Raw genomic sequence first — 15,673 nt, 5'->3', positions numbered from 1 at the left:
CAAACTTCACCCTTTCATCCCTAGTTAACTTAAGTAGACTCTACCATGCATTTATTGGGACGAGTCCATTATTGACTATGGCGTGAAGGGTCAACACTTACAACCAATGCCAACACTACACTCTCACGCCAATACACTATGCCTGTTACCGCGCTGGTGTTGATATTACAATTCCTTAAACATACAAGTATTTATTGCTCGCTACACTATCCTCAGATTTCAAGATTGTTACAGTACAGTAAGAAAACTTAACAAAACATCTCTTGGCAAAGAAATATAAACAAGTCATGCTGTGCAAGCCAGATACTTCGATCAACAAATGATGGTCTAGCCCTATACATGTACTGCTTTTATTGGCTAGTAAGTAGTTGACCATAGATTTAGAGCTAATTCAAGAGGAAAATATTATATTTATTCAAATGTACAATGATTTGGCACAACTTCATAGCCCTATAATCCTCTGGTAAACATAGGCGACAATCGTGTCATTTCATCTCACCGTGACAAAAGCAAACAAATCTTCAATATTAAGTGATAATTACACCACTGCACAATAATTTTCAGTAGTTCCAATCTTACCAAACTAGGAACATGTATGGCTATACAGTGTCAAGAAAATCTCAAATAGTGTGTATGTAAAAAGAATGTTATAACATGTGCAACAATAAATATAACTTAATCAAAGCATGTTAAAACACATTTTGTAAATGTCAAATCACATAATCATCCAATATTTGTTTTATTTTACAAATTATCAGATGAAAAATCCTGTTTGTTTCGAGTTGTAAATCAGCAGTACTGCCAGTATCAGATACCCAACTCTAAGCAGGACCTATAGCTGCTTACAAAAGTAGCAACAAATCTAGAGATTACCGTCATCATCCTTTTTATTCCAGAATTTTATGATAAAATACAGTCAAACCTCAAACAAATGATATTCCGTGTACAGATACAGTAGAACTCTGTTACAGATACAGTAGAACTCTTGTTACAGATACAGTAGAACTCTTGTTACAAATACAGTAGAACTCTTGTTACAGATACAGTAGAACTCCGTTACAGATACAGTAGAACTCCGTTACAGATACAGAAGAACTCTGTTACAGATACAGTAGAACTCTTGTTACAGATACAGTAGTACTCTGTTACAGATACAGAAGAACTCTGTTACAGATACCGAAGAACTCTGTTACAGATACAGTAGAACTTCGTTACAGATACAGTAGAACTCTTGTTACAGATACAGTAGAACTCTGGTTACAGATACAGTAGAACGCTTGTTACAGATACAGTAGTAATCTGTTACAGATACAGAAGAACCCCGTTACAGATACAGTAGAACTCCGTTACAGATACAGAAGAACTCCGTTACAGATACAGAAGAACTCCGTTACAGATACAGTAGAACTCTGTTACAGATACAGTAGAACTCCGTTACAGATACAGTAGAACTCCGTTACAGATACAGTAGAACTCTGTTACAGTAGAACTCTGTTGCAGATACAGTAGAACTCTGTTACAGATGCAGTAGAACTCATTTATCCAAATTTTAACTTTTTGACCTGAGGAGTTTCCCTAAAGAATCAGTGATCAGTTAACTGAACTTATCAAACCTGTTTAAATGTTTGAGTTCTATTGGGTTTCTGATCCACTGTACTTTACCCGAGTCTGCATTTCAACTACTGGATATTTTTCATGTACATAAACTGCATTTTCTATTTAAATCATTTTCAATTTATATCAGAAATATTTAAATGTACTTCTTTTTTTTAATTGGTGCAAATTTCTATCACTGTAATGCAAATTATTTAGTTATAGAATCACTGCTATAAGATGGTTCCTCTACGACTATGAAAACTGCAAGTGCTCATAAATGTACACCACACTATATATAGCTAGAGCTACGTGACAAGGTGATGTTATAATCTTTGAATATCAAGTCCACTTCTCTATGTTTAAACTGACTCAGACTGGTCTAGATCTGTAGTTAACCGCATAAACACACAGGCCCTTATAAGCCCTGGTTTTATATAAATCCTTTTTCTGATCCCACTGTCCAATCCCTTAATACTTTACCAACTTACTTAAGGTAAAGGGGTACCACTGCATTGGTTTAAACAACAAAGAAGAATTCCATTAAGAGATTTTTACTTGGAGTATTCTCCCTTTTCTACAGAAAATAAAGCAACCATCAGGACTAGGATATTTCTAAACATTTTCTCCAGATGGGTACATAAACTCTTACTGGTTGTGCTACATGAATCTTTTCACAAAGCAGGACTAGGAGTTTTGTCTTGCTTAGAGTCACTACCCCTATCAAGGTTTTGATACACTTTGCTGCCCATAAATTGGTCACTCATGCCGTGGTAATATAATTCCTGTATATTATGGCAATCATTTTAGTTTTCTATGATAAGCCCTCAACATCCCTTCAAAAACATTCCCTTGATGCTTAGATCAAAAACACTTACATCAGTTGCTGAGAGATTTGACTGTATGCCATCTTAAACCTGCTTATTTGATTTGAAGTTACAAAATGTGTCTACATTTGTGTTCAGAAATGAGTGCAAAAGAGTGATTACCATCCTGCATATGAGAAAAGCCCAGAGTAGAAAGCTAGTGCAAATTTCCCAGGATCAGTGGTAGAGTCTTTAAATGGTTCCTCATAACTTTCTCGATCACCTGTAAAACATCCATTCAAGTTAAATACTATGTTATAATTAGTACAATGTTTTAATATCACAGATTAAGTATGGTAAATTTCTGTGTAAATAACATGTAAGCGTGCACAGATGCTGTTAATTTATGTACATAAAATACATGTACCTTGCAATTGGTGGAAACTTAATAAAGAATATCAAAAGCACCTACCTAGATTACATCCGATACATCTATCTGTACATCCAAAAATAGACACCAACATACAGATACAACCAAATATAAATGTAATATTTAAATAGAACTCTTTCATCTACAGACATGTCCAGTTTTTATGACTGACTGATCTTCGCCTCAGTGCCAGATGTTATGATCATGCTCGGCCAGGAAGAAATTTTATTTCAGGGAGAGACTCCCACCACGTAGTATTCTTATTTCTACCACTTTCTGACAGGGAGTGACTCCCACTACGTAGTATTCTTATTTCTACCACTCTCTGACAGGGAGTGACTCCCACCACGAAGTATTCTTATTTCTACCACTCTCTGACAGGGAGCGACTCCCACCACGTAGTATTCTTATTTCTACCACTCTCTGACAGGGAGTGACTCCCACCACGTAGTATTCTTATTTCTACCACTCTCTGACAGGGAGTGACTCCCACCACGTAGTATTCTTATTTCTACCACTCTCTGACAGGGAGTGACTCCCACCACGTAGTATTCTTATTTCTACCACTCTCTGACAGGGAGTGACTCCCACCACGTAGTATTCTTATTTCTACCACTCTCTGACAGGGAGTGACTCCCACCACGTAGTATTCTTATTTCTACCACTCTCTGACAGGGAGTGACTCCCACCACGTAGTATTCTTATTTCTACCACTCTCTGACAGGGAGTGACTCCCACCACGTAGTATTCTTATTTCTACCACTCTCTGACAGGGAGTGACTCCCACCACGTAGTATTCTTATTTCTACCACTCTCTGACAGGGAGTGACTCCCACCACGTAGTATTCTTATTTCTACCACTCTCTGACAGGGAGTGACTCCCACCACGTAGTATTCTTATTTCTACCACTCTCTGACAGGGAGTGACTCCCACCACGTAGTATTCTTATTTCTACCACTCTCTGACAGGGAGTGACTCCCACCACGTAGTATTCTTATTTCTACCACTCTCTGACAGGGAGTGACTCCCACCACGTAGTATTCTTATTTCTACCACTCTCTGACAGGGAGTGACTCCCACCACGTAGTATTCTTATTTCTACCACTCTCTGACAGGGAGTGACTCCCACCACGTAGTATTCTTATTTCTACCACTCTCTGACAGGGAGTGACTCCCACCACGTAGTATTCTTATTTCTACCACTCTCTGACAGGGAGTGACTCCCACCACGTAGTATTCTTATTTCTACCACTCTCTGACAGGGAGTGACTCCCACCACGTAGTATTCTTATTTCTACCACTCTCTGACAGGGAGTGACTCCCACCACGTAGTATTCTTATTTCTACCACTCTCTGACAGGGAGTGACTCCCACCACGTAGTATTCTTATTTCTACCACTCTCTGACAGGGAGTGACTCCCACCACGTAGTATTCTTATTTCTACCACTCTCTGACAGGGAGTGACTCCCACCACGTAGTATTCTTATTTCTACCACTCTCTGACAGGGAGTGACTCCCACCACGTAGTATTCTTATTTCTACCACTCTCTGACAGGGAGTGACTCCCACCACGTAGTATTCTTATTTCTACCACTCTCTGACAGGGAGTGACTCCCACCACGTAGTATTCTTATTTCTACCACTCTCTGACAGGGAGTGACTCCCACCACGTAGTATTCTTATTTCTACCACTCTCTGACAGGGAGTGACTCCCACCACGTAGTATTCTTATTTCTACCACTCTCTGACAGGGAGTGACTCCCACCACGTAGTATTCTTATTTCTACCACTCTCTGACAGGGAGTGACTCCCACCACGTAGTATTCTTATTTCTACCACTCTCTGACAGGGAGTGACTCCCACCACGTAGTATTCTTATTTCTACCACTCTCTGACAGGGAGTGACTCCCACCACGTAGTATTCTTATTTCTACCACTCTCTGACAGGGAGTGACTCCCACCACGTAGTATTCTTATTTCTACCACTCTCTGACAGGGAGTGACTCCCACCACGTAGTATTCTTATTTCTACCACTCTCTGACAGGGAGTGACTCCCACCACGTAGTATTCTTATTTCTACCACTCTCTGACAGGGAGTGACTCCCACCACGTAGTATTCTTATTTCTACCACTCTCTGACAGGGAGTGACTCCCACCACGTAGTATTCTTATTTCTACCACTCTCTGACAGGGAGTGACTCCCACCACGTAGTATTCTTATTTCTACCACTCTCTGACAGGGAGTGACTCCCACCACGTAGTATTCTTATTTCTACCACTCTCTGACAGGGAGTGACTCCCACCACGTAGTATTCTTATTTCTACCACTCTCTGACAGGGAGTGACTCCCACCACGTAGTATTCTTATTTCTACCACTCTCTGACAGGGAGTGACTCCCACCACGTAGTATTCTTATTTCTACCACTCTCTGACAGGGAGTGACTCCCACCACGTAGTATTCTTATTTCTACCACTCTCTGACAGGGAGTGACTCCCACCACGTAGTATTCTTATTTCTACCACTCTCTGACAGGGAGTGACTCCCACCACGTAGTATTCTTATTTCTACCACTCTCTGACAGGGAGTGACTCCCACCACGTAGTATTCTTATTTCTACCACTCTCTGACAGGGAGTGACTCCCACCACGTAGTATTCTTATTTCTACCACTCTCTGACAGGGAGTGACTCCCACCACGTAGTATTCTTATTTCTACCACTCTCTGACAGGGAGTGACTCCCACCACGTAGTATTCTTATTTCTACCACTCTCTGACAGGGAGTGACTCCCACCACGTAGTATTCTTATTTCTACCACTCTCTGACAGGGAGTGACTCCCACCACGTAGTATTCTTATTTCTACCACTCTCTGACAGGGAGTGACTCCCACCACGTAGTATTCTTATTTCTACCACTCTCTGACAGGGAGTGACTCCCACCACGTAGTATTCTTATTTCTACCACTCTCTGACAGGGAGTGACTCCCACCACGTAGTATTCTTATTTCTACCACTCTCTGACAGGGAGTGACTCCCACCACGTAGTATTCTTATTTCTACCACTCTCTGACAGGGAGTGACTCCCACCACGTAGTATTCTTATTTCTACCACTCTCTGACAGGGAGTGACTCCCACCACGTAGTATTCTTATTTCTACCACTCTCTGACAGGGAGTGACTCCCACCACGTAGTATTCTTATTTCTACCACTCTCTGACAGGGAGTGACTCCCACCACGTAGTATTCTTATTTCTACCACTCTCTGACAGGGAGTGACTCCCACCACGTAGTATTCTTATTTCTACCACTCTCTGACAGGGAGTGACTCCCACCACGTAGTATTCTTATTTCTACCACTCTCTGACAGGGAGTGACTCCCACCACGTAGTATTCTTATTTCTACCACTCTCTGACAGGGAGTGACTCCCACCACGTAGTATTCTTATTTCTACCACTCTCTGACAGGGAGTGACTCCCACCACGTAGTATTCTTATTTCTACCACTCTCTGACAGGGAGTGACTCCCACCACGTAGTATTCTTATTTCTACCACTCTCTGACAGGGAGTGACTCCCACCACGTAGTATTCTTATTTCTACCACTCTCTGACAGGGAGTGACTCCCACCACGTAGTATTCTTATTTCTACCACTCTCTGACAGGGAGTGACTCCCACCACGTAGTATTCTTATTTCTACCACTCTCTGACAGGGAGTGACTCCCACCACGTAGTATTCTTATTTCTACCACTCTCTGACAGGGAGTGACTCCCACCACGTAGTATTCTTATTTCTACCACTCTCTGACAGGGAGTGACTCCCACCACGTAGTATTCTTATTTCTACCACTCTCTGACAGGGAGTGACTCCCACCACGTAGTATTCTTATTTCTACCACTCTCTGACAGGGAGTGACTCCCACCACGTAGTATTCTTATTTCTACCACTCTCTGACAGGGAGTGACTCCCACCACGTAGTATTCTTATTTCTACCACTCTCTGACAGGGAGTGACTCCCACCACGTAGTATTCTTATTTCTACCACTCTCTGACAGGGAGTGACTCCCACCACGTAGTATTCTTATTTCTACCACTCTCTGACAGGGAGTGACTCCCACCACGTAGTATTCTTATTTCTACCACTCTCTGACAGGGAGCGACTCCCACCACGTAGTATTCTTATTTCTACCACTCTCTGACAGGAGCGACTCCCACTACGTAGTATTCTTATTTCTACCACTCTCTGACAGGAGCGACTCCCACCACGTAGTATTCTTATTTCTACCACTGTCCGACAGGGAGTGACTCCCACCACGTAGTATTCTTATTTCTAACACTCTCTGACAGGGTGCGACTCCCACCACGAAGCATTTTTAATTCTATTTTCTACCACTCTCTGACAGGGTGTCCAACTTTGTGAAAGACTGAGAGTATAGTTTACAAAGACCTGTAAATCATACTCTAAAATCCTGATAATAAGCCCAATGTAAAAAAAAATTATTAAGGAATTCTAGATTTATTTTGAAGGACTGTCATAGTTTCTTAGCCTTTTAGACTTATATTAATTACATAAAAGTCGCATTCAGAATATCACAATCGCATGTAGCTATTCACATATTTATATACACATGGTTTTGTCAGAAAATTATGCTGTAAATGTAATCATGCAATACGATAATTACCTATCAGACATATTTGGGTTGAGAACGAAAATGCAACTTCTAAGGAATCTAAGGCCTACAAAATTTATGTATTTCAAGTCCAGTCTAAATTTAAAAGATAACTCATTTATGAGATGATAGGAAAGCAAAGAATCAAAAATTTTGTTTTCACGGCTGGCTTATTTATCATTAAGATTTTAGTACGGTACAGTATGTATTACAAAAATGCAAAATCAGTACAGTATGTATTACAAAAATGCAAAATCTATTCTTTTTCATAAAAATTGTAAAACTCCACATACATCAAGTGCTGTTTAGATAACAGATCTACACATTAGATAATAACCTGCACTACCTACACTAAAATTAGACACTTAATTACTCTCAATTAACATGAAATATCAATAAATTATAGAAAGATTTGTATGCATGCATCAATCTAAAAGTTCACGTATCGAGAAACACCAACACACATTTTAAAATTACTCAATCATCTCAAAATACATCTCCGCAAAGTTGTTGATTACAACATGCATACCAATGGATATCTGTTTAATGGTTTTCTGAATATACATATTGTAATACAAAAGCATATTAAAATGTTGGTTCAACCATATTGTTGATATTAAATTGTAAAAGTTAGAATTAGGAGTGAGTGGAGAAGGATAGTTTTTGTGACAAGTCCATGACCACTGAGTTAATTTTAGGTAACAATGAAAACTCATTTACCAGCCCGAGTACGAGAACAGGCCGGAATAAAATGCCAAGGCTACCCGGCCCACACTCTGTGGTTCGGAGGTGTGGTTCTCGAAAGAACCCTCAAAACTCTCTCTATCTCCTGCACATGCAAACAAAAACATTCTAAATTGTAATGAAATCAATTATCTATCTTTTTGGAGCAATTTATCTTTAGATCTTGAAGAGATCTAATAATTTAAGCCTTGAAGAGATTTATATAGTAATTTTGTTGTTCATTTCATCTTCAGTTATTATTGACCAATTTCTTTTAACAAATTATGCATGAAAATCTTTAATAATTAGTATAGACCTAGATCTATAGCCCTCTAAAGGACATTGTAGTTGGATACACCAGTTTTGATTGAAAGTAAAGGTAACATAATGAACTATTTTTCAAACCAGATTTTTTTCTAAGTAACAATTTTAAAGGTTACTAATAGTAAACTAAATATTGATTCTGTTTTTCCTAGTACAGGAAGCCACACCAGCCTCCGTAATCGTACAGCTTACCTATAACAAGGTAGACCATTCCCGTGATGATGATAATGACGAGAGCGATTATTTTCGTCACTGTGAAGACATCCTGAACTCGAGCTGCCCATTTCACATTCACACAGTTGATGAATGTAAGAAGTGCTGAAATAGTAAGAAACCAAATAAAGAATTTTCAGTGATAAACAAGAAACATCTTAAAAAAAAAAAAAAAAACGCACAGTTTTGTTGTGTTTGGTTATATATAAGACTGTAATAGCTGTGTACCTATATGACATTGCTCAAATTAAAACATATCAGATGAATGGTTTTCAAGAAAATTAATATATATGCAACAAAAAGAAAACACATTTTACGATTAACTTCGTAAAAAAAATCCAATTGGTTAACCTGTGCTGATTCTATGTAGTCATTCAATGGGAGATAATCACAAATGTGAATATAACAAGTTACGAGTCAAAAGAGGCAATGAATCCTAAAACGATTTTAAGTGGCTATACCAAATCCAACTCGCTTTAAAATTCAAAACCACTTTGCTTTTACTTCAAATCTATTATTTATATAAAATGATCATCTGGTCAATTGGATAAGACACCCTTACTGGTGGCGCCACCTAGCACGTCATATAACATAAGAAGTTTTCCCAGTGAATCTCAATTTGATTTTTAAACTGATCTGATGAATGCGTAGCAATGTCCATGGAAAAGGTTTGATTTAATATACAAACTTAGTAAAGATTTTATATTTCCGACGAAGAGTTTTCCAATATCAGGAAAAGACAAAATCCATGATCGATTTTAGTCGGAAAGCTAATGTGTAGATATTATGGAGTTTTCAGCAGACATTTTTCCCAGCTACTTTGTAAAATTGATGGCATCATCACTGCATGACTAGGACTATATATTACAGATTCAGTGTTTGAAAAAGAGGTATTTCTTATATTATAATGACCTGGTATAGTGATCCAGCTACAATTTATTTTAATGAGTCCTTTTCAACTGTAATGGTAAAAGCAATGAGTCCCACAATGTTAAATTTAACTATTTCCAGAAAATCTGTGAGTCCCATCAAAATTCTATGAGTTCAGGCCTCGCATGTAGATTTATCACTGATGGTATCACTTTTTTATTTGCCTAAGTGACTCGCAACAACAGCATGAATGATTTCATTAAGTATTTCTATAAAACGATTATTGATTGATCATCGGTTGGTTAATGGTAACCAATGATCGATCATAAAATTCAACCGATTCCAACCGATATTATATTATCTCCCCTTATATAATTGGCTCCTAAACTGTCTATTGTAATTATTATATATGCAGTATACATACATAATAGCTTATCTATATAAGTGTGACAGGATTCTGTTGCTCACATAGGAAATAAAACATCCTATTCCCCTCCCATGCTTAAGTTTCTCCGACCATAGTCTCCTTATTTAGAGCCCCTCTAGAATAATTAGCAAGTGGCACCACGCCTCCTGCAGAACCCTCTGCCTTCATGAGACATAATTCTGTCATAACCGATAAAAACAAGAATCGTGTTACTCTAGGGCAAAAAATGTATATTATCATTTTTTTGGTATTTCTTCATCTGTAGATTATTTTTAACAACGTTTTGAGGATTTTAACAAATTCTGGCAGCAATTTCCTATAATATTTGAAATAGTTTGAAATTACAAAGGTTTAAGATAGTTCATTCAACTTAAGTTTCACATTCAGTGATTTATTTCATGTAGTTGTACAGCTGAATACAGATTGCCTCCCCTAGTAAAGAAAGTGCCTTATTTTCCTAAAATGACCCAAAAATGAGTAATATCTTCCAAGTTTCAATAAAAATAATGTAATATTTTCCTGATTTGTGGAAGAACAGACAGTTTACTAACAAATAACAATATAGTAAATGTTATCATAATGTGCTAGGTACGTGTATGTATCACAAGCATTTTTTCACTAGCCTCAACATAGCCGGGGCTGGGATGTGTTCAGGGCTTGTGAAATTATTGAACAACTGTATCAAGTCAATTCCTCCAAATCTTGCTTGGCCAATGAAAATATTAAAGGCCTTCTGAACAATATCAAGAACTTGTGTCACCAATGTCCATGTCAATTCAATTTATAGACACTTGATGACATATTGTCTGCTCACTGTGCATGTTGTCACAAAAATTAAGCTATAAGGTTGACAATACATGTATTTGGCATTTTTTGGCCTCATGGCTACTGAAATTAGATACCTTAATAAGGAAGCAACAAGCTGGTAAAGTATGGAAAAACTGAAATGTTTGGTGAACAAAAAGTAAGGAAATTATCTAAAAACCAAACACTTATTTGCCCTTCAGACTACAGTGTTGACAAATTATTGGGTATGACATAAAAATGATCAAATAAAAACTGATTATTTGTTGCAACTTGCAGTTGGCGTAATTGATTGAAAAAAATGTTTTCTTTCTTTTTCTTTTTGATTTGCAGCCATAAACAACATATGATAAAGTACTCTGATATTACATATACCTCTATCATTTTGAAAATTTGCTGGATATTTATAAATCTTTTACGATGTACATTAACTAAAAACTGATAGAATACACTCAATACTTTACTTTCAATAAATTGGTAAATGATGTGATAAAACTATATGTACTCTTTGCCTTAAGACTATAATTAATGTATTTATATTGCTGTGATATCGTTATGGCGGGTACGTATATGGCGGACGTCGCTGTAGTGAACTGTTATGTGACGTCACAACATATACTTCAAATAAACAGTCTGAAGAATCTCCTAGAAGAGATGAAAGTACTAAAGACTCATTGTTGAGAATTTTTCTTTTTAAAATATATATATATATATGAGGGAAATGCTTCGTATAAGTTGTTCAACTTGTGCCCAATCCCATTGCTAATTATATTGACAAGAAAATATGTTTTAGATAAAAAAATAAAATATGTAGATCTGCATAATGTATGACTTATACTACAATAAACTATTATCGTGCATAAATTAACAAAAATCTTTACAATAATGTAACATGTGTTTACAAATTAAAGTGTAACCCTTTTTTCAATTTTTCAATAGGTGATAAAAAATAATTCTACTACAAAAGTGTTGTTATATTTTAGAATAGAATATTCCTCTCTTTTGACATTTCAGTCCAATGGCAGCTTCAAGAAAATTTCATTGTAAACTAGAAAAAATCAATCAACACAGAAAATAATTGAATAGTACATTTAGAGACTGGCAATAATTAGTGATGTATAATCTTCATTGTAAAGCATAAGGCAAGCCCTTCTTTCCTGTTTCCTTCACAGCTGATTTGTTTAGTGAAATCAAGATCTTTTGAGCATGTGAATCATAGAAATGTCTAATAAAGTCTGATGATAATATTCTAAAAGAAAAGAAGCGAGAGTTCGGGAGCATTGTTCTTAAAATTGTAAAGGAAAGGCATTATAAGTTATTAATTGATCATAAACAATCTGGGTCTGCTCTTCATTATGATGGAATCTGAGGCCAAAAAACACCTTAGTACATGTATTGGTAAGTTTGAACCCTTAGGACAATATATAAATATAGATAGAAGACATAAAATACTGTCATCTTTTCAATGCCATCACTCATCAGACAGATGAAAGTCATTAACATCCAATAAACAGCATTTGTACTATTCTATCTCAAATTCCATGTTATAAAGTTATTGTGGTCAAGTTGACAGTGACCACACTGACCATACAAATATATCCAAGATGTACACACATAGTACCGCTGGATAGTTTTGTAACTGAAACACTCCATATACTGACGCAGACATAAAACCACTCAAACAAACAACATGTGTAAACACATGTAAATAAGAAAGGTAGCAGGGATGGTGGGCCCACCAGTGTTCAATAGTTATAGATTGAATGGTAAAGTCACGCACCAGGGTAACATCATTGTGGGTAGGCAAGGTAAGCTGGTCACTCATCCGTGACCAGGTAATACACTGACCAGTACACAAGAAACAGTGTCAGTTATGTTCATATGGAACTTACAAGATCTAGAGCATGTAAAATGTTGAATTGGCAGTAGACTAGCTACCAGCTCCGGAAGTTTTTATGTTGAGTTCCCTAGCTCATTTTATGATTTTACTACTAGTTTATCTCTCTATAGTTTGAGAACTTTGAATTAGACATCCAAGTGATCAGTATAATTAGAGTTAACTTGTTTTCTAAATAATTCAATATTTTAGAGATGGGGCCTGTCTAAATTGACAGGAAACATAGCAATAAATACTCTCCAAAGCCGCCCCACCCTGTTTAACCCATACTTTATAATATGATCGTTCAGCCGTGTACTATTACTTGATTACTACAGTTAAAATAACATATCTACACATTTATATCATAAACCACAAGTAAATGTTTCCCTATTCATGATTTAAATAATCATCATAAAACCATCGTTTCTAAGACACCTTATACTATAGTTACTGTGGTAGTAAGGCATACGGATGTGTGGAATAGCCAGTTGTAAACAAAGCACACGTGAATACCGCGTGGTAAAGAGAATGACGAAATCTTGCATCATCACAACATTAACCGGTACTTACTGCAGCAATCATTGCCGCTTATCATTGTGATTGTGTTACTTGCGATATTTACAAGGTTCGGCAGGAAAATACGAGTATGAATGAAAATAATTTCATTCGTGATTTTATGAATAAAGGTGAATATTTAAAGAGTTGTTTTTAATACTTACTGATACAAAGTGCAGCTAACAGTTGAGTGGCATATTTTGGCGATTCGCACGGGAACAGAGGTTCGAGTATATATTCAGCAAATGTCAATGCCGTTATGGCATTTCCCGTGGGTAAAATAATAATGATTGCCACCCACAGGTATAAAAATGCGGGTAAATTGCCAAAAGCCGTACGTATATAAGCATAGTCAGCACCCGATTTCAGAATCATAGTCCCCAGTTCGGCATAACACACCGCTCCTATTAGGGATATTAGTCCACATAATACCCATATGATGAGTGAGAGACCAACAGATCCAGCCTCCTGTAGCACTCCTTTGGGAGATATAAAAATGCCTCCTCCAATTATAACACCAACGATTAGTGCCACTCCATTGTGAAGTCCGAGTTCTTTCTTAAGTTTGACAGTATCTGAACGATCAGAGGAAGAAACTGATGCTGTCTCCTCTTTCCCCATCTTTTCCCTCAGTCAAAATTTGTCGAATACGAAACCAACAATTTTTCTGTAACACGTGTTACGTTGCTCCGGAGGAAATGTTATTGTTCTAACGTGACTAGGCCTCGCAGACGGCCTATGTTATGAGTTTCACGAATTGTTCACTGGTAAATATGATCCTGGCGACTTTAACTGAAGCCTGATGTGGTCAAGAGTCCTGCCGAGTGTAACTGATAGCTTTTACCATAAGCTGACCAACCATTCGTCACCTCCATACAGAGTGTTTGTGCTTACTGTGTCACGCTGTTTATACTTAGCTACACGCGGGAGATATCATCCTTCCGGTAGGGTTAGGTCAGAGAATGAAACGACCAATCAAAATGCCGCTAAATTGAATGGGGCACCAAAGGGTTGTCGTTCGAGGATTTAGTCCCCCATTTACGTATGTGAAGTTTTGTTTCACATTTGACTCTCAATGAAATTCAATTAAACAAAAGAATATTAAAAAACAGGGAGTATTACGAATACCAGGGACAGTATATAGACGTCCCCTTTTGGCGGCGGACTGACCTTTTCCGGGCCGGCCCATAATGGTCTGATCGGCCGGGAATGCGAACATATTAACATTTTAAAATGCATCAAATAATGCACGGAGCTTGTATAAAAAAAATCTGGGGCTACGCCCCACACATCCCATACGGCATCCTAGCAAATATTGTGGGTTTCCGTTATCTGATATTTTTACAATATTTTCTTCATTTAAACAATATTTATTGGCATCGCTACGCTCGTCTACTTTGTATCTTGACCCTAAAGTGTGTGTTTTATTTTACCATCTCCGCAAAACCCGAAGTTGCAACTTGCAACGCTCGGAGCATAATTATATTATTGACCGCTCGTTATATATGATCTGAAAATTATTACTTTTTATTGTAACCTTCCTAACCGCCCGGGCGATATTAATCATATCATTATACAAGAACGATAAAGTTTTTTTTCGGCTGACAATATTATGTATAATCGACTAAACATATCCATTCAATTATTTTGGTATTATATATATTGTTGGAACTGTTTAACTATCTTGTATGTACAACATAATATCTCATTGTGGTACTTATAGCTTACCATCGTGTACGTACAAGAAAGTATCTTCACACAGCATACTATTGTGTACGTAGTAATAAGTTGTACGTACCAGAATGAGATGATATGCTGTACTTACAAGTATGATAATTTTAAATTAAATTTAAAGGTGACGCGTNCACTATTTGGGTTGGTCCATTAAAATTCACGATATGTATCCAATAAAACAGGAACAATGTCCCTCACCACATGCACATGTACACGGTACTCCGGAGTCTGGAGATTTTTAAAAGTTATTTACATTAGTATAAGATTTCTAAAAACTGGATCGTGAACTGCTTGAATTGCTACAATACTTGCAGTGGCATAATGTCTTAAAAATGCTTAGACAGTTAAAAGCTAAAAGCTAGATATAGTCACTAAAAGCATTTAGAGAGCACTAAAGAGCACTACAAGCGGGTATTAAAACACAGCAAGCGGTATGGTAAAATCCCTGAAGCAAGTCCACTAGAAGCGTGCGGTTAAGAATGTTATAAGTTAAAAAGACAGTTTGACGTAACACTGTACACTTTAAAAACAAATATAACTCATAGCTTGTTGTTCCTTCCCCTCCCCCTAGTGAATTAGTCAACAATTATAAAACGTGAGACTATATCAGGGGCGGGTCCAGGTGAGGGCGTAATGGGCGTACG

The 15,673-nt window shown here is 37.6% G+C and overlaps 1 protein-coding gene across 3 annotated transcripts in view; it reads right to left on the bottom strand.

Annotated features, from left to right (window-relative positions):
* Positions 1–14,196, bottom strand: part of LOC110443382 (large neutral amino acids transporter small subunit 2-like) — a 46,916-nt gene extending 32,720 nt beyond the window's left edge. For 2 of the 3 annotated variants that reach the window (XM_021487563.1, XM_021487564.1), the window contains exons 1-3: positions 13,460–14,196; positions 8,740–8,865; positions 8,221–8,329 (exon numbers count right to left, since the gene is read on the bottom strand). In XM_021487563.1, the coding sequence (XP_021343238.1) occupies positions 8,221–8,329; positions 8,740–8,865; positions 13,460–13,916 (692 nt within the window). In that variant the 5' untranslated portion in view covers positions 13,917–14,196. Of the gene's footprint in view, positions 1–2,582; positions 2,683–8,220; positions 8,330–8,739; positions 8,866–13,459 lie in introns of all 3 variants that reach the window. The other variant, XM_021487565.1, reaches the window with a different exon arrangement.
* Positions 14,197–15,673: the final 1,477 nt, after the last annotated feature.

The sequence above is a fragment of the Mizuhopecten yessoensis genome, unplaced genomic scaffold, assembly GCF_002113885.1.
Source record: "Mizuhopecten yessoensis strain PY_sf001 unplaced genomic scaffold, ASM211388v2 scaffold716343, whole genome shotgun sequence".
Classification (NCBI taxonomy): domain Eukaryota; kingdom Metazoa; phylum Mollusca; class Bivalvia; order Pectinida; family Pectinidae; genus Mizuhopecten; species Mizuhopecten yessoensis.
The sequence above is the reverse complement of the archived record's forward strand: the minus strand, read 5'-3'. Positions and strand labels throughout refer to the sequence as shown.